Here is a 20,661-nt window from a genome sequence, read left to right as displayed (position 1 = left end):
AGATATCCAAAGGAGACATTGGAACAGATATCATAGAAATACAAATATTATCAGTAACTATTATAAACAACTATGCACCAACTATTTTTCAAAGTTCCAGAAAAAAATGAATATATTCCTGGACACATATTACAATAAAATTGAGCCATGAGGATACAAAAAATAACAAGTAATGAGATTAAATCAGTTAATAATATTTTCTCAAAACAGACAAGTCCAGGTTGAGAAGACTTCACTGCTGAATTTTACCAAACTTTTTATTAAGAACTAATGCCAATCTTCTTAAAAATTGTTCCAAAAAATTTAAAGAGAAACTATACCATGAGGACAAACTACCCAGATGCCCAAACCAGACATGGATACAACAGAAAACTATAGAAATTCTGAACAAAATAAAAAATTGAATGCAATAGCACAGAAAAAAGATAATTCAATATGATCAAATGGGATTTATTATAGGAATTCAAGGAGAGTCTGGTGCATATACATCAATAAGTGCAATATATTACATTAAGAGAATGAAGGACAAATAAAATGTTCTTCTCAGTAGATGCAGAGAAAGTATTCAATAAAATCTGACATAGAGTTTTACATATAATACCAAATACATAATCCAGTAAGAAATAAATTAATAAATTGGACTTGATGAAAATTAAAGCCTGCTTTTGAAATACCTTCTTTAGGGAACAAAAAAGCAAGCCATAGACTTCAAAAGGACATTTGAAATTCAGATATCTAACAAAAGATTTGTTTTCAGAATATATGAAGCACTATCATTTCTTAGAAATAAAGAAAAGAACTAGTCAAAATGGACAAAAGAATCAAACAGATATCTCATCAAATTATATACACAGATGGAAAATAACCAGATGAGAATAAAATCAATATCATTAGTTACTAGAAAAATGTGTATTAAAAACACATTTTTTAATATGCAAAAATGAAAATGTTATAACCCTATTGAAGTGTCTCAAGGAAATAGAAGATCATATGAAATGCTGAAGAAAAATGTGGAGAACAATCAAATTTCTTGAATATTGCTGGTAGAACTATAAAATAGCACACCACTTTAGAAAAAAGTCAAACACCTATAACATGTTCCAAATGTTTTACTCCTTAATATTTTCCCAAGAACCATGGAGGTATTTTACCGTAAAATGATGAAATAAAGATCCATTGTAACTAATTAAAATAAATAATTTTTTAAAAACCCAATTTAATGGGAAAAAAGATCCACTGTGTGAAAGAAGCCTAGGAATTTATACATATTATGTGATTCCATTTCATAAAATCTTAGAAAATCCAAACTAATGAGTAATAACAGAAGGTTGGCCAGCCAAAGTCATGTGTAAAGTAATTATAAATGGGCATAAGGAAACTTTTGGGAGTGATAATTATGTTTGTCAATATGACTACAATGATGGTTTCACAAGCATATGTATCTATCAAAAATTGCAAATGGTACATTGTAAAATGTGCTTTTTATTATATATGATTTTTACCTTAGTACAATTCTTAAGAAAGAAATTATTTCAGTAAGTATATTTTATGGATCTCATTTATATCTTGATATATGCATTAATTATAAAACAACAGTATTATAATTATATTAAATCTCATTTTTATAGAACAGGTCAATTGGGAAACCTCACAGCTCCGTGCAATGAAAATTGTAGATGCTCATCTTCATTATATTCTTCTGTCTGTGGAAGAGATGATATTGAATATTTTTCTCCCTGCTTTGCAGGCTGTACTGATTCTAAAATGCTTAAAAACAGAAAGGTAATTTTTAAAATATTTCTTCTTCTCCAGTAACATGTTCAAATTTTAGTACTCCTGACTCTATAAACTTTCTGGTTTCTTGTTTTCCTCATTTTTAAATTTTAAAAAGAAGTAAAAAAAATCTGTTTTTTATTTCCATAAACACAAAAGGCTTATGGGAATTGAGTGTGGAAGAGATATTCCTATGCTACACTCTGCCTCTATACATCCTAATTTTGTGCATTTAAAGCAGTGAATGATTGCCATTTACCTCCATGATAGCAAAGTGGGAAGAAACCACCCAAGGAGAAGAGCATTTTGTCTTCAAATTTCACAGTTTGCCTCAGTGATATGCTACACATTAGTCCCACCTTGTCAGATCAGGGGAGGCAGCAGCAACCAAAGGAGGCAGATTTAAAAAGGGCAGACTAATTAGGCTTTATCACTCCCTGGCGGAACTCCGTCAGACCCACAGAATGGACAGGAGAAGGGTCTGAGGAGAAACCTCTTGGAAGCTTGACCAGATTGGACTTTTATGGGGCTTACAGCAGGAAGGGAAGGCTTGGGACAGAAAAAGGTGTTTTTAGGGTCTCTTGTCCTGTTGGAGTTGGTCAGGGGAGTCGGCTGAACTCCAGGATTGGCCAGCAGGTCCTGATGATTGACAGGCATTAGTCAGGAAGTCTCCTTGATTGACAGGTGTTTTCACCGGGCACCTGATTGATGTTCCTTTCCCGCATGGGCTGCTTTGTTTTAAGTCGCCACCAAGTTGCCACCACCAACTGAACACCACCCAGCCCCCAAAACCCTCAAATACAATCTTTATTATACCAAGGGGTTAACCAGTGCTTCCTTTTGATGACCTTTTGCTCAGATTTTGTTTCTGCCAAGGAATTCAAAATTCCTACTGTATATTTTTGCTATTTGTCTAATTTTGCATAACACTAACTCACATTTGGAAACTAGTCCTTTAATTGTTTACCAGAATTCACCATACACATGAGAAATCTTATAAAACCTATCAGACATTCCAGAAGTATATTTGAGTTAGAAAAAGTTCATATGGCAGAAATGTAAGTGACTTCAAATTTACTAGATGTTTTCCTTCCTGTCCTTTGGTATTTCATGAAGTAAAACCATTTTAAAACTTCCATATTTGCTAATCTTTGCTGTATTAACATCAAATTTACTATTGTCTGAGCCATCCCCCACCCAGGTCTTACACTCTCATGAAGAGCAGGTGACTACCGCCTATTTGTGGATTAATTTGTTTTTAATCCAAAATTGCGTAAAAAGCTTTTTCAATTTTCACCTTTTAAATGTCACAGAATTGGGAGATGGAGAAAAGTGCTGCACTAGAAGAATCCATATAATAGCTACCTTCCAAGAGTGAAACAAAATAACTTTCATAGCTATATGATAAGTGAGGTAGGAAGAGCCAGTAATGATGAAAAGACCAGAAATACTGATTCTTAGAAGAGAAAAAGAATTAAGAAAAGAAATAGTTTGCACCAGTGCCAAGTGCATCGTGGCTTGGTGAGGACAAGCCATTCTCCTCCAGCAATCTGTAGATTTCCCAGTGAGTTTCAGAAAAGCAGGCTCTGCTGTCTAGTACAATTGCAAAATTTTTTTTTGAGGTTGTTATGAATGCGATAGTTTTCCTAATTTCAGTTTCAGCAGATTTGTTATTGCAGCATAGGAAAGCAATCACTTTATTTATGTTGATCTTGTAGCCTGTACTTTGTTAAATTTGTTTATAAGTTCTAGAAGTCTTATGGTGGAGGTTTCTTTGTGAGAGGGGCTGGTGCCTTCTAAATATAGGATCATGTCATCAGCAAACAGAGATCATTTTACTTCTTCTTTTTCTATTGGCATTGCTTCAATTTCCTTCTCTTATCTGATACTCTAGGGCTAGAGTATCAAGGACTATGTAGAGAAGGAGTGGCAAGAGTGGGCATCCTTGTCTTATTCCTGTTTTTAGAGGAAATGCTTTCAGTTTTTCTTGACTAAGTGTGATGTCGGCCTTGGGTTTGTCATAAGTCATTTTTACGATGCAGAAATAAGTTCCTTCTCTCCCTAGTTTCTCTAGTGTTTTAAACATGAATGGGTGCTGGACTTTGTCAAGTGCTTTTCTGCATTTATTGAGTTAATTGTGTGATTTTTGTCTTTAACTTTGTTTATGTGGTGTACATTTATAGATTTGTGTATGTTGAACCAACATTGCATCCCTGGGATTAAACCCACTTATTATGGTAATACTATCTTCTTAATGTGTTTTTAAATGTGGTTTGTCAATATTTTATGAAGATTTTTTTATATGATCAGTGATATTGGACAAAAACTCTCTTGACTTCATGTGTCTTTGTCTCGTTTTGATATCAGGGTGATAATGTTTTCGGACAATGAATTTGGCAGTGTTCTCTTCTTTTCTATTTCATGGAGTAATTTGAGAAGGATTGACATTGGTTCTTTGTTAAAGTGCTGGTAGAACTCAACTGAGAATCCATCTGGTCCTGGGCTTTTTTTTGTTTGGAGACTTTTAATAGCTGCTTCAATTTCATTGCACTTTATGTTTTCTATATTCTCATGATTTAATTAGGTCATATGTCTCTAGGTATCTGTAATTATCCATGAGTGTCTAGTTTACTGGAGTATAAATTTTCAGATAGATTTTTATGATCCACTGAATTTCAGTAGTGACTATGGTGATACTATCTTTTGTTAATTTGGGTTTTCTCTCATTTTCTCTTGGTTAGTTTGGCTAAATGTTTATCAATCTTGCTTATCTTTTTATTTAAAGAACCAATTCTTTGCTGCATTGATCCTTTTGTTAAATTTTCAGATTCATTAATTTTGGCTCTGATTTTAATTATTTCCTGTTTTCCACTGATTTTGGAATTAGTTTTATCTTGTATTCTATAGGGATGGAACCATTGAATATTAGAGATGCAACCATTTTTAATAGTAATGCAATTCACAATAACCTACTTCATAACTTTCCCATGTTCATAAATTTAAAAAAAGAAAAAGAGGATGAAAAAGAATCTAAGAACTCTTCTCTTTACGTATATTTCTTAGTCTTTGTTCTTATCTCATACAATTTACTACTTCATGTATTAAATTTTATATTGTTAACATTTTATTCAAACGTGCCATTATTTTAAAGACATTTAAATAATACAAACATATTTTTCATTAAAAAAACTAACCTATGGAACCAACCTAGGTGCCCATCAAAGATGAATAGAGGGGCTGGGGGTGTAACTCAGTGGTAGAGTACTTGCCTAGCACACATAAAGCACTGGGTTCGATCTGCGGCACCACATAAAAACAAATAAATACAATAAAAGTATAAAAAAAAGATGAATGGATAAATAAAATGTGATATATATATATATATATATATATATATATATATATATATATATATATATATATATATATACATATACATAGTGGAGTTTTACTTAGCCAATAAGAGGAATGAAATTATGGTGTTTTGTGGTAAATGGATGCAGCTGGAAAACATCTTGCTAAATGAAATGAGCCAGGCCTAGAAGATTAAGAGTTGAATGTTTTCTCTCATATGCAGAAGCTAAACAAAAATAAGGAGGAAATAAAGGGAAAGAACATCACATGAAAATAGGAAAGAAATCAGTGAAGTAGAGGAAGAGGTTTTGAGAGGGAGAGAGGAGGCATAAGGGAAGGGAAGAATGGTAGAATGAGACTGACCAAACTATCTTATGTACATATATGAATTCACAGTGAATTTCACCTTTATGTATATCTACAATGCACTAATGAAAAAGAAAAACTATAAATAAATAGAAGAAAGACCAGTAGAAGAACAGGAAAGGGAACAGGGGGAGGGAGGATGGTTGGGAAAGAGGAAGTGTGAGAGACTGTGTTGGAGCCAATTATATTGCTCTTTTAACTATGTCAAATGAACCCAATATTGTGCACTAACACATTTTTTTAAAAAGAACATACTTAAGAATAAGACTAACCAAAAACATGAAAGCCTTCATCAATGAAAATTACATAAAACTGAGGAAACAAATCAAACACAAAAAATTTGAAAAACACCTTCAATGTTTATGACTATGAAGAACTGATTTTGTCAAAACAGCCATACAAACAAAAATATCTACAGATTCTAGGTAATCCCATCAAAACTCCAATGATAATCTTCCCCAAACTAAGAAAAAAAAATTCTAATTCATATGGAAGAACAAAAGATCCAACATTGCCAAAGCAATTATGAGGAAAAACAATAAAGCTAGAGGCATTATAATATTGATTTCAAGTTTTAAATTGATAATTACAGTAATAAAAACAGCTTGATACTGGCATCAAAATAGACACACCAAGCAATGGAGGAGAATGGGAGACGTAGAAACAAACCCACACAGCTACATTTATCTGATTCTTGACAAAGGTGCCCAAAACATTAAAGAAAAGACAATCTTTTAAATGGTGCTGGGGAAACTGGATATCCACATGCAAACAATTGAAACTTAATCCATATCTCTCAAACTGCACAAAAGTCAACTGAAAATGGTTAAATAGCTAGGAATAAGACCAGAACATGAGCAACTTCTAGAACAGAATACAGGGGAAAGTTCCAACCTATAGGGGTAAATAATGACTTTCTCCCTGGGACTCCTAAAACTCAGGAAATAATACAAAGACTCAACAAAAAGGATGGTATCAAACTAAAAAAAGCTTCTGCACAGCAAAGGAAACAAAAGCATGAAAAGAGAACTCACAGAATGGGAGAAAATCTTTGCAAGCTACTACTTTTCTGATGCAGGATATCTAGACTATATAAAGAACTAAAAATACTCAACACCAGAAAGAAAATAACCCATTCCATTAATGGGCAATTGAACTAAACATATCCTTCTCATAACAAAAAGTACAAATGGCCTTCTAATATATGAAAATCTATTCAAACATTTAACCATCAGGGAAATGAAAGTTAAAACTACATTGGGATTCCATCACACTCCAGTCAGAAGGGTGATCAATAAAAATACAAGTAACAATAATTGCTGTCAAGGATATGGGGGAAAGGAAACCTTAATACACCGTTGGTGTTAAATCTCTGGTACCAAAAAAACAAAAACAAACAAACAAACAAACACTCTGATGTCCTACTGTATAATTTCTGAAAGTTTTAATTTTTGTTCTTAATATTTTATTAATGGAATGTGTTATTTTCTTCCTGATGTTGAGTATTTTTAGTTCTTTATATTGTCTAGATATAATATAATGCTTTTCAGTTGCCTTCATTTTCCCCAGAAGACTTCATTTCATTCTTCTTTATAACTACATAAAATTACATTGTTTGTATATACAATATTTTCTTTATCCATTCATCTGATGACAGACATCTAGGCTTATTCCGTAACTTAGACCATTGTGAAATGTGTGCTATAAACATGAGGATGCATGTACCTCTAAAGTATGTTGTCTTTCAATCTTTTGGATGGATACTAAAGAGTGGTATAGCCAGATCATATAAGAGCTCCATTTTTAGTTTTTTGAGGAACTTCCATATGACTGTACCACTGAGCCACAGTCAGATTTCCATATGACTGTACCACAGAGCCACATCCTCAGCCCTATTTTGTATTTTATTTAGAGTCAGGGTCTCAATTACTTAGGGCCTTGCTAAATTGCTGAGGCTGTCTTTGAACTCAAGATCCTCCTGCCTCAGCCTCCCAAGCCACTGGGATTACAGGTGTGTGTCACTGCACCATGTGACAATGATATTTGATAGAAAAACAGCTCTGAAGTAAAACTGACAATAATGGACTCTGATTATTAACATGAGGTATGAATAGAATTCATTAATAGGTAGAATTATCATTAATCTCAAATGGGAAAAAGTTGACACCACAAAAAATAATGTCAACAAAATGAAAATTAAAAGAAATACAATATAGTTAAAATAATCAAGTACTGATATGACAGTAGTGGAATTCCTTCTGGAAAATGTTTTCTGAAAGAAAATATGTCAGCTTTGAAATCATTCTGTGAATATTCATATTCAATATATGAGCAAGGCTAAAATGCTAGAATTGGATACTCTTCATTTAAAATTTTGCAGAAGTTTGCAGGAACAGCAGTAGGAAATATTGTGACTCTGAGATTTTAAAGTTTTTGTAGAAAATTGTAGCTTCATTGAAACTGAAAATAGATATCTGATATTAGTATGGTAATATTCCTGGGCAGTTTTGCCTCTCTGAAACCCACATTTACTCCATGCTTCCCCAAATCCTCAAGTTTCCTCATATAGATTTTGTGATACATTGGGCATTTCTTTATGATCTCACTGGCTCTGGTTCTTTTCAGCACTTTCATTATAAAATAGCAGGGTTGGGAGCTTCTGTCACAGGCTTTTGTAGTCCAAGGAGCACCTTACTCATTTTCCATGGAGGGGAAGTTAGTCTCATTCAAATCATTAAGGATGATAAGAAACAAGCCTTCAGGTCTCTTTACGTTGAAACATCCATAAAATATTGGATTTAATTTACTAACCTCCTATCTTTGTATTGTTTTGTCATATTTTTTCACATATTTTAAACGATGCATGCTATTGTCAATTGTTCCTTCCAGCAGTCAATAATCATTTATATTTGCCCTTTATCTCACATTTCCATACTTTTGTTTAGAAATACTTCTTTCTGCCTGAAGATTTTTATTTCACCTTGATTTCTGAAAACTTCACTGGGTATGGAGTTCTAGAGTACTAATTATTTCCCCCAAAGCAGTATATTGTCTTCAGTCTCTGGCTGCTTTTAAGATTTTTCTCTTCATTTGTTGTTTTCAGCAGCTTTACTTTGGTGAGCCTGGTTGTGGTTTTCATTTTATTTATATTACTTGGGTTTCATGAAATATCTTTGAGTGTGTGATTAATGTCTATCAGTTGGAAAATTCTCAGCTATTAGCTTCTTCTCTCTTTCTCTCTCCTGTTCTTTTTGGGACCATTTGTTAGTTTACTATTAATAAATACAGAACAAATTACCAGTGCCTTGGTGGGTTTAAATAACACCCAGTCATTAGCTCACATTTCTAGAGTCAGAAGTTGAGACCCAGCATTACAGAGTCCTTCGCCCAGAGTCTCACAGACAGAAATCAGGTGTTATTTTCAGACTATGTTCTTTCTGGAAGCTCTGGCAAATAATTTACATCTAAATTCATCCAGATTATTGCCAAATCCAGTTCCTGTTGATTGCGAAAAAATGAAGTCTGTGTTTCCTTGCTAGTTATCTGCTGGGGTACAGTCTTCGTTTTTACAAGCTACTCACATTCTTCAGCAAATGACTGCCTCTGTCACCAAGTCCAGCCACAAACAATTTCCCTTATGTGGTATACTTTGAATGTTTCACTTCAGGAAGAACTTTGTTCGTTTTGAGGCTCACTTACTCAGGTTACCTAAGGCAATTTATCTATCTTTAAATCAACCATGCCGGGCTGGGGATGTGGCTCAAGCGGTAGCGCGCTCTCCTGGCATGCGTGCGGCCTGGGTTCGATTCTCAGCACCACATACAAAACAAAGATGTTGTATCCGCCGAGAACTGAAAGATAAATATTAAAAAAATTTTAAAAAAGTGATAGATAAATCAACCATGCCATATAACTTAGTAAGGGAGCAAAGTCTATCAGTTCACAGACCTTTCGATTATGCAGCTATGCACAATAGAGGAAGGGTATCTTTGTTCCATCTTAGAATTTCGCCTAACACAGACCAAATAGAGTTATCTCCAATTCTTTAGATACTTTCTGTTTTCCATCTCGTTTTATGTGTATAAATTGTTGAAATGTAGATATTTTCCACTGATCGATTTTCCAGCTACTAATCTGCCATTATTCAGTGTTCCCTTTGTCATTAAACCTATTTTTTTGAGATTTTAATTTCACTTCTATTTTCCAATACTAGCATTTATATTTTTATAGACTACAAACCTCTGGTTAAATTCTACATACTTTAAGCTATTTTATTATCCTTATATTTTCTGAAACATATTGATCATTACTGTTTTCTTGATATTAAATCCACTAACTATGTCATTTAAGAGTCTACTTAAATTTTTTACTTATATCATAATTTTAAGCCAGTTTTCTTGTCACTTTGATTTGCTCATAATATTATATGAAATGATAAACACTGCAAGTGAAAAAAAAGTTGCCTAATATGATTGCATAATTTTCTATTTCTTTGCTTTTGCCTCATGTATTTGAGATTCTGCTATTTGCATCCACATTGATAATTGTTGTATCTTCTTAAAGGGTTATTTCTTTTGTCTTTGTAGAGTATTGCTTTCAATTTCTGGTAATACTGTTCTCTGTCTTCAAGTCTATTTCATATGATGGGATATAGTTAACTCTACTTTTCCTTTGATAACTGCTTCCATGGTATATCTTATTTCTATTCTTTATTTCTTCCTTTATATTTAATGTGTTTTCTATAGCCAGCATGTGGTATGGTTTTGCTTTTATCTCCATTGCTATTCATCTGTCTTTATGTGTAGTTTTTAGACTAATAACATTTAATATAATAGCTGATATGGTTGGATTTAGATCTGTCTTCCTTTTTACTGTTAGAGTTAGATATAATTTACTATTTCAATTTTTACTATTTATTTTAATTAGAAATATTTTACTATTTCATTTCAGTGGCTTTTTATAAAAATATGGCATGTATTTCTTTGAATTTTCGTAAATGGTGGCTTTCTTTCTTTGAGACCATTAAGACTAATCATATGGCCAGTAGAATTTTTCTCTGTAAGACTGGGTCACCTTTCTGCTGTTGAGGAGATTTTTTTCTACAGCTGCTGCCCGTGCAGCCACAACTGCCACTGGGTTCATTTGCCTCAACCCTTTCCCATTGCATAATCCCCAACCCTACATGTCAGAGAATCTAGCAAAGCAACTGGCATACTACAAGCTCAAGTTCAGGAAGTAGAAGCAGCATTACCTGGAAATGAAATTTGCTAAAATTGAAAACAGATTTACAAGAAGTTACAAAATTAACTAAGTACTTCCTGTTAATGTAGTCTTCAAAAACTCTGGAATTTCAGACAGTTTTGCTTCTGCTCAGCCAGCTCATTTGTGAAAAGTAGGATACAGAGACAAGTGTGTGGCAATCTGGAGTGAAGATGGACAGTGTTAGGAAGAGACAAAGGAAGAAAACGGCACCATTGCAATCACCTTTGCTGTTTAGAGCAAAGCTGGAGTGATTTCACTGTGGAAACTGAAGCCTGCAGAAGAAGAATAGAAAGAACATGAGTAGGAAAGAGAGGACCAAGAAGTGAAATGTTAACAATTCAACGACCATGCTTATTCAAAAACAGATAGGTAAAGAGAAGTCATTTTGCTTCACCTGAGAGTTTAACCAGTAAATTTGGAATAGGAACTTTTAGAATTGCTGATAATCTGTGACACAATAGCAGGGTTCCTGTAAATACAACTGCAAGCATTTGATACCTCAATAATCAGAGATTGTTGGATTTCATCCCTGTTGGGCTTCACATTGACTGTTTATATTTTTCTAAAGATAAATGATTTGTTAGATGAGTAAGGAAGATGGTATTGTTGTTACTGTTTGACTTCAACGGAATGAAATGTGAAACAAATGCATTTGATAACTGCTATTCATTTTTAATTTTTCATTTTAAAATCAGTTCCCTCAGATTTCATTGAAAAAAAAAAGCATATTTCTGGGTAGATGCTGCTTAAATCAGCAGCTATATTTGATTGTTGATCTTCCTAATATCAGGTCATCACTTAAATGATGGTATGAATATTCTGTAAATTATAGTTTGGAATTTTCAGATGTTTTGTTCTTGACATATACTCCAGCAGTTCACTAGAGTATCAAAACAAAACACACAGCCTATTCAAGAGAACTTATATAGTTTTTCCCCCTCGTCTTCAACTATAAAATTTAGCTATTATCCAGATAAACCTAAATATAGGCTAATTTGTAAATGACAAAATTGGTTTTTCCTTAAATAACTTGTTTACGAGGCCTTTTATTTTCATTTTTTTTCATTGAGATAGTTTAATATATAGGATGAGCTACCTTTCTAAAATGTTTTTGGTTTGGTGTTTTTTGGTCATTTTTGCTTGGGTATTCACTTTGTTGGTTTTTCACTTATGCATTAATGATAACATTTTTGGATGTGTAACGTTTATATGGGGGTACATGATTCTATACATGGTGTAAATACTATTTTTTGTAAAAAAAAAAAAAAAGGCAAAATTAATGAATAGGAATACTAAATATATTATCATTAAGAATTTTTGTGCATTAATCTGACCATAATTTCTCTGCAGATTATGATCCTATAACTTGAGTCTGTAATTTTTATTAACTAGATCAATTTTTGGCATAAATAATCATTACAGTTATCCTTATCTGATTTAAAGCCAAATGCATGCATACAAAAGGATCTTTCTGTTAATGGAAGATGGTGCTTTGGGGTGTAAGTTAGAAAAAGACTAATCATCTTATGCTCACTTATGTTATTATGTTTTCTTGGTTCCCTCCCTGAGCTGTGGACTGGCGCCTCCCTGGACTGACAGAGTTTATCTCAGGGAGGCCCTCACTGCATGACCGCCTCCTTTTGGTTACAATTCCCACTCTAAAACCTGTTGGTAATTCCTTTCAAATTCATTTTCTAACTAAATGATGTGTCTGACAATTATTATTTTATCTTACATTATCCTAGACCTGAGAACTATTGTGTTGTACCTTATTTCAATTGCTTATTAACGATTTGTCAGTTTTTATCCTTGTCTTCATGGTTCCTTCATTGTGTATTTCATAGTGACCAGAGTGATGCTTTAAAATATGTCATTTATATTCACATCCCTTTAAAGGCTTCTCATCCTTAAGAATAAAAGACCAAAATTTTTTAATTTGTTCTGATTAGTTATACATAAGAGTAGAATGCATTTTGACATATCCTACATAAATGCAGTATAACTTCTCATTCTTCTGATTGTACATGATGTAGAGTTACACCAGTAGTGTAATCATACATGCAACATAGGGTAATAATGTCCAATTAATTCTATTATCCTTCCTCCCCTTCTTTCATTCCCCTCTGTCTAATCTAAAGTATCTCTATTCTTCCCTAGCTGCCTCTAACCACCCCCCTTATTGTGAATTAGCATCCACATAACAGAAAAAACATTTGGTTTTTGGTTTTAGGGGGTTTGGCTTATTTCACTTAGCATAATATTCTCCAGCTCTATTCATATACCAGCAAATGCCATACTTCCATTCTTCTTTAGGCTGATAATATTCCATGTGTATATTTTCTTTATCCATTAATCTATTGAAGGGCACCTAGGCTGGTTCTATAGTTTAGCTATTGTGAATTGAGCTGCTATAAGCATAAAAAGAAGAAATGGGACCAAATAAAGACTGAAATCCAGCTAGATAAACAAGTTCTATAGTTCACATCCAGCATCAGAGTACCTGGCATTTTGATATTCTCCCCAATGTGCTTGTATTGCTCCACCTCTATGGCCTTTGAATGTTACATCACATATGGCCTCTCTTTTGCCTTGTTTCTTCTCAATTCATGCAGTTTTCCTTTGCAGATGTTCCATGGTACTGGCATCTCTTAACCTTGAGAGATCTCCAATGCAGCTTCAACTTCTTTTCACATATTCACACACTTCCATTTCTTCTTTTTATGCCCCTATTTCTCCCTTATGGAATGGAAATATCTATTCTGTGTCAATGTATCTTGGAGATATATATATATATATATATATATATATATATATATATACACATATACATATATCTTTTGATCTTTATTCTCACAGTTAAGAGTTTACCTTGAGTCTCAGATACATTGCTGATTTAAACTTTGTGGCAATGCTGGAACCATTGAGACTATGGGGACTCTTGAAAATGGATTAAACATATCTTAACTTGTGATATAGGCATGAACTTGATGGGGCCATAGTAGAATATTGTGTTTCAGATACATGGTTTCCCAAAAAAGCTTATGTGTGATGCAATGTAAGAATGTTCAGAGGTGAAATGATTAGATTATAAGGGGTATAGCCTAATCCATGAATTAATCCACTGATATGTATTAACTGGTTGGTAACTGTAGGAAGATAGGGTGTGGCTGGAGGAAGTCAGTCACTGTGGGTATATATGCCTTTGGGACTTACATTTTGTCCTTGTTGAAAAGAGATATCTGTTTCAATCTACACACACACACACACACACACACACACACACACACACACAGACTCCTTCCTGGTTAAAATGTCTTGAGCTGCTTTCCTCTGCCAACCCTTTCTTCCATATGCTTTGCCTCAGCTCAGGCCCAGAGCTGTCGAGATGCCTGATCATAGACTAAATCTGTGAAATCATGAGCCAAAATAATCTTGTTCTCTAAGTTGTTCTTATTTGTCATTTTGGTCACAGCAACAAAAAGCTGATTTAAAAGTCCAGTAATTGTTTGCTGATGATATCATTCTATATTCAGAAGACCCCAAAAATTCTACCAGATGACTTCTAGAGCTGATAAATGAATCTAGCAAAGTAGCAGGATACACAAAAAACACTCAACAATAGCTTTCCAGTACTCTAACAGTGATTCATCTGAAAAAGAAATCAAGAAAACTACCCTTTTTATAATAACTTCAGAAAAAAAGAGAAACATTTGGTAATTAATATAACCACAGAGATGAAAAATCTCTACATTTAAAAATATAGAAAACTTGCCTGGCATGTGTGAGGCACTGGTTTCGATTCGCAGCACCACATATAAATAAATAAATAAAGGTCCATCAAAAAAAAAATGTAGAAAACTGAAGAAAGAAATTAAAGACTTCAGAAGACTGAAAGGACTCCCACATTCCTGGATAAACAGAATTAATATCATTAAAATCGCCATACTAACAAAAGATATAAACACATTTAATGCGATCTCCATAAAAATTTCAATGGCATCCTTACCGTAACTAGAAAAGAAAAACAGTCCTTAAATGCAGGTGGAAGAATAAGATACTTAAAATAGCCAAAGCAATTCTGAACAAGAAAAGTGATGTAGGAGGCACCACAGTACATGATCTCAAATTATACTACAGAATTATTTTTTTAAAGAGAGAGAGAGAGAAAATTTTTTAATATTTATTTTTTAGTTTTCAGTGGACACAACATCTTTATTTTATTTTTATGTAGTGTTGAGGATCGAACCCAGCCCCCTGCGCATGCCAGGTGAGCACGCTACTGCTTGAGCCACATCCCCAGCCCTATACTACAGAATTCTAATAACAAAAACAGCATGGTATTAGGATCAGAGTAATACAACCATTATGGAAAGCATTGTGGTGATTTCTCAAAAAACTAGGAATGGAACCACCATATGAGTCAATTGTCCCACTCCTCGGTATTTATCTGAAAGAACCAAAATCAGCATGGTATAGCTATAGCCACTTAAGTGCTTAATAGCAGCACAGTTCACAATAGTCAAATTATGGAATCAACCTGGAGACCTATCAATAGATGAATGGAACAAGAAAATGTGGCATATATCCACAATGGAGTTTTAGTCAGCCATAAAATAAATGAAATAATGGTATTTGCCTATAAATGGATAGAAATGAAAAAAAAATCATGCTAAGTGAAGTAAGCCAGACCAAGAAATTCAAGAGTGAATGTGGAAGCTAGAACAAAATAAAGAAAAGAAGGTCATAAGAAAAGGAGATCATTGCAATAGAAGGAAAATGAAGGAGGAAGGAAGGAAGGGAAAGGGAAAGAAGACTGGAATGAATTTACCAAAATCCTGTGGTATACATATATAAATGTACAAAAGGAATTTTCACCTTTAAGCATATGTAGTAAATGCCAATCAAAAATAAATAAATCAGGGAGTGAAAGGAAGATCAGTAGAGGATAGAAAGAAGAATATGGGGAGGGGGGAAGAAGGAAAAGGGGAAGATGGGAATTAAAATCAAACTCTTTACATGTATGATATTTTCAAAATGAATCCAAATACTTTGTATAATTATAATGTTCTAATTTTAAAAAAGCAATAACTTAACAGCTTCCTCCACTATACTGATATAATTTTCATACTAAAATTTTCTGCATCATTTGGACTGAAATCATCTTTAATTCCTCTTATTCTTTCAATAGTAACTTAGTTCCATATATTTATTAAATTTGCTATTTTTCTTATTATTTTGTAACTTAGAATATATTTAGTGGATTGATAAAATGCTTGTATCTGTCATCTCTGATCTCCATTAAGTCTTAGAAAACATGACTTATTAACCTTGAAATATCAAAAATTTATATTTTCATTGGTTCCTTATTCAGTGCCACATTATGACTTTGTTTGGCCCTGGATACGTTTGTTTTTGTGCTCCCATTTCTTCACTTACAAAAATTTTTTTTTACAAATGTGTTGGTATATAACATATGTGATCTATTCTTGGTTTATTATTAATTACTTTTCTTATTAACATACTCATATTCAAATTTTTCTTTGCTTTTAAAAGAAACAAACATTAAAATATTTTTATTTGGTCCTAGAAGTCTTTTGGGCATCAGTCAGTGTATGCACTGTGTCTAATAAATAAAAGCCTTGACATCATTGCATACAAAGACAAATGTTATCTTTTAAACATAGTTCTAAAATTTTTACTGTTGGGTAACTAACTACATTTCATATCCCAGTTAAAATTCAATTTTATTCATTACCATATCTTTAATTACCTTAAGTATTTTGGATAAAATTTCTTAAACTGGCTAAACTTTTCCTAAGTGACTATACTCATACAAACACACACAAAGACAATAATTCATTAGGTAAAAGACCTTGGATTTATCCTTAGTGTTTTGTTTCTAAATAAGGAATGCAAATTTAATGTAAGGCATTTATTAGTAAAACTGCAGTAGCCCTACATTTATTGATTCAATTTTTATTTCAATAACAAAAGTTTATTTTATGACTATATTTCTGAAACATTGTTTTTAATCTTTAATATTCATAGGCGTACTACAATTGTTCTTGCATTAAAGCGGGATTAACAACTCCAGATGTAGAAGGTGATTTTATTGATGCCAGGCCTGGGAAATGTGACACCAAGTGTCACACATTACCTGTGTTTTTCGCTTTGGTTTTTTCTGCAGTTGTTTTTGCTAGTTTTTCTGATGTGCCACTTACGCTAATCATCTTCCGGTATGTATATAGTATTTGCAATTATCTTTAATATAATACATAAGAAATATGAATTTAGAAATATTTCAGATTATTATAGTAAATTATTTTCTCTGTATTGTATGATAACAGAGGAGAAATTGTTACATTGTCAAAATTTATGTATATGTTTAATTCTTTTAATTTACTTGCATAAAATATACAAATGTAACATTTAGTTTAATTTTTACCTAAAATTAAGTGTATACATGTATTGAAATAGTACTCCTTAAATATGTAAAATTTTAGGTTTTTATGCATCGGGTACAAAAAAAAAAACCTTGAATAAACAACCCAATAGAATTATACTTAATCTAACCCATGGAAAATTAATAAATCAGAAAATTCTTAATTGTAACACAGTGGTGAGTTTAAAGTTGTTGGTTATAATTATTTATTGACTAATTCTATTTTAGCCAATTAAATTATGAGAAAATATCTGTGTCATCAATAAAGGAATATAACTTTTAAAATTTCCATACATAAATATATTATTCTAAATACAACCAACATTTGTTCTCCATGTTTTCTTCCCATATATATGATACCCATTTAATACTCATTTTTATCCTAATCACAGAATAATTAGGCATTATTTTTTAATTATTGTTTTTAAGAGGTTAACAGGAACCTTTGAGTCATAAAGTACCTGTACAGGTTGACCAGGTATCGAAGTATGGAAAGTAATAGTTTCTATCTGGGATCATTGGAAAATAGTATAGAGCATGACTTGTACTTGGTTCAGAACATAAGTGATTTTTTTATAGTGTAAGCACACGGGACAAGAACTTCACAGGGAAAATGAGCAGAGAAAGTAGAGGCAAAAATGTATGAAATGTGGCAAGGACTTTGTTAAGACAGGAATAGCATGATGGGAGACAAAAACGTCTAAGCCATTTAAGGGCTGGTCATGGGAAACCATTTATGTAATCTTATTGTGAATGGTGTTATCCTATTCACATAGCTGGGAGCCACTGAAAATAGTAAACCTCAAGGGTATAAATAATCAAATGTGTGTCTTAGATGTGATACATCGAAGATAGTGTGGAAGATGGAGCTGAGCAGAGAAATGGAGAAAAAGGAATTAGAATTAAAAAAGAACAAATAAAAAATGTAAAGAAAGAAAAGTAATTAGAATTTAGTAGTATTGTTTAGAGATAGATTTAGAATATATTTGGGAATTATCTAGTTTGGTTAAAATGATGAGCATGGGTATCAGGGGAGTGAGGGGCGCAGAGGTAGATGCCAGAAGGATTTAGAAGATGTTCTAGATGTTTAATTATGATTTCTCTGATGGGAATCTTCCCAACCCTGCTTTCCCTGGCAAGCATTTGCAGGGCTATGTGCTTTAACCTTATGCTGATATTTACCTTTAGGTGTCACTTGTGTTACCAGCTCACTTTTGACCTAACTATAGTACTTTTAATAGAGGATTTTCACCCATATGCATGGAAGAGATGTTCATAGTACATTGTAAAACAACAATAAAAACCATTTTTTCAGAACCAAAAAAATAATAAATAAAATAATGAGTGTTATTAATTTGATGTGCCGAGTATGGAATATACAGAAATAGATGATCATATTTAGACTTCAAGTTTAAAGAACTGAATGAATGATTACTCCATTAATTAAGATTGTAAAGTCAAGGAGAATAGAAAACTCAGATTGAAGGTAATTATTGCAGTGTTGAATATGCCTTATTTAAAGTTGATGTGAAATATCCAAGCAATTGTTCTCAGCAGTAAGATGAAAGAAATGATCATAATATTCCATAGGCTCAGTTCTGGATCTTCTCACTTCCCTTGAAAATCAGGCAGCACAATAAGGAAAATAACACATAAACACACACTATAATTCCAATACAGCTATGAGATAAACAAAAAAATAGTAAAGTTGAAATTATGTTTAAGTGTTGCTGAAGTTGAAGTGGGACTGAAAGTCAGCTTGTGGATTCACAAAAATTTTTATGAAGAATAGGAAATGGGGAAAGGACCTCAGAATTGACAGATCTCAGATTTGTCTGGCACATAATTCTTCTCAGAAAGAGAGGGACACACGTTGAGATGGATGTTCAGGAATCAGAGTCAGACCTAGGTAGATAAGTAAAGGTAGAGTCTCTCTGGATCAACAATAAGAGGGAATCTTGAAGAGTTCCCAGGAGGTCCAGGCCTGGCAAGCAAAAAGTGCCAGCAATATAAACTGAATGAATGCATAATTTTCAAAAGCAAAAAAAGTGTAATGAGAGCTCAGAAACATAGGATTGGCAGTAGAAGTTCTTTTGAAGTAGGACAGATTTGAAGAGGCAGAGGATTTGTTGCTATACTAGTCATAATAGTCCTTATTTGGAAATAATACTAACTCAACAATTAATGAATAAATTTTGGCATCTTCATACAATCGATTACTACAGAGTTGTGCTGAACAGTATGGTGATTATTAACCATGTATGCTCTGTAAGTTAAATTCTATCTTCATATATATTTAATTCAGTATTAAATTGACCTATTGAGTAATTAAGTCCTTAATTCTAGTTATGGTATTTTCATTATGGAATTTCACTTCTTGCTTTTTAACTGAATTTAATTCTCTGATAAAAATTCTCTATCTTGTCATGTAATTTTTGAATATATTAAGCCCAGAAATTTAAGATATACATGCCAGATATATGATATCTGAAGATTCTGCAGGTTTATTTATATTTATTTTTCCACATTATTGTTTAAACTCCATTTTATTTCTTGGTTCTGCCTCATAAAATTTACAAATAATTTTTTAAATAATCATATGTTGTATTTTATGTTTCAAAAACAATAGAGGCTCTGGGTATTACATAACTCCAAAAAATTAAATGTAATTTTAATCAGGCAGCTAGAATAAGGATAGTTCCCTGAATGTAATTGATGATAGATTTAGGATTTTTTCATTTTTATTTTTAATTTCAATTATAGTTATAAATTCATATTAGTTGTATAGATTAATGGGTTTTTTGACATGCCTGTAAATGCATATATCATGACTTGTTTGAAAATGCACCTTCTCTAATATCCTTCTCCTCCGTCCCTTTTCCTTACCTGTTAGTCCCTTTTCTACTTTTCAGTCATTGTTTTTTATGTTTCCACAAATGAGAGAAAACATGCAATACTTATCTTTATATATCTGACTTTTTTTTTTACTTAACATGATGACATTAATCAACAACAACAAAAAACAAGTTAATCTAATCAATCAGTAGACTAAGGATCTGAACAGATATTTCTAAAAAGACCAAATACACATGGCCAATAAATATATGAAAAGATGTTCAATGGCTTTAGTTACCAGGGAATTGCAAATCTAAGCTACTCTGAAATTCCCTCTTATGCCATTCAGAATGGCTATTATTAAAACAAATATAAAACAAATGCCAATTAAAAATATTGAGTAAAAGAAACCCTTATAGACTACTGGTAAGAATGTAAATTAGTATAGCTACTATGGAAATTACTATAGAGACTTCTCAAAAAATTAAAAATTTAACTACAAAGTGATCCACATATACCACTTTTGGTATATTACCCAAAGAAATGAAGCCAGCATACCAAAGAAATACCCATATATATCACAGTAGTCATTATTGCCAAAATAAAGAACCAGCATAGGTATCAGCAGA

General features: G+C 32.6%; 1 protein-coding gene and 1 pseudogene across 1 annotated transcript in view; both read left to right on the top strand.

Moving 5' to 3' along the window:
* Positions 1-20,661, top strand: part of Slco6a1 (solute carrier organic anion transporter family member 6A1) — a 118,530-nt gene that overhangs the window by 86,366 nt on the left and 11,503 nt on the right. The window contains exons 9-10 of the mRNA XM_026395028.2: positions 1,629-1,782; positions 16,804-16,991. Coding sequence (XP_026250813.1) covers positions 1,629-1,782; positions 16,804-16,991 — 342 coding nt within the window. The remainder of the gene's footprint in view (positions 1-1,628; positions 1,783-16,803; positions 16,992-20,661) is intronic.
* LOC113187297 (survival of motor neuron-related-splicing factor 30 pseudogene) lies at positions 10,676-11,261 on the top strand (annotated as a pseudogene).

The sequence above is a fragment of the Urocitellus parryii genome, chromosome 1 (assembly GCF_045843805.1).
Source record: "Urocitellus parryii isolate mUroPar1 chromosome 1, mUroPar1.hap1, whole genome shotgun sequence".
Taxonomy (NCBI): domain Eukaryota; kingdom Metazoa; phylum Chordata; class Mammalia; order Rodentia; family Sciuridae; genus Urocitellus; species Urocitellus parryii.
This window is presented reverse-complemented; position numbering and strand designations above follow the sequence as displayed.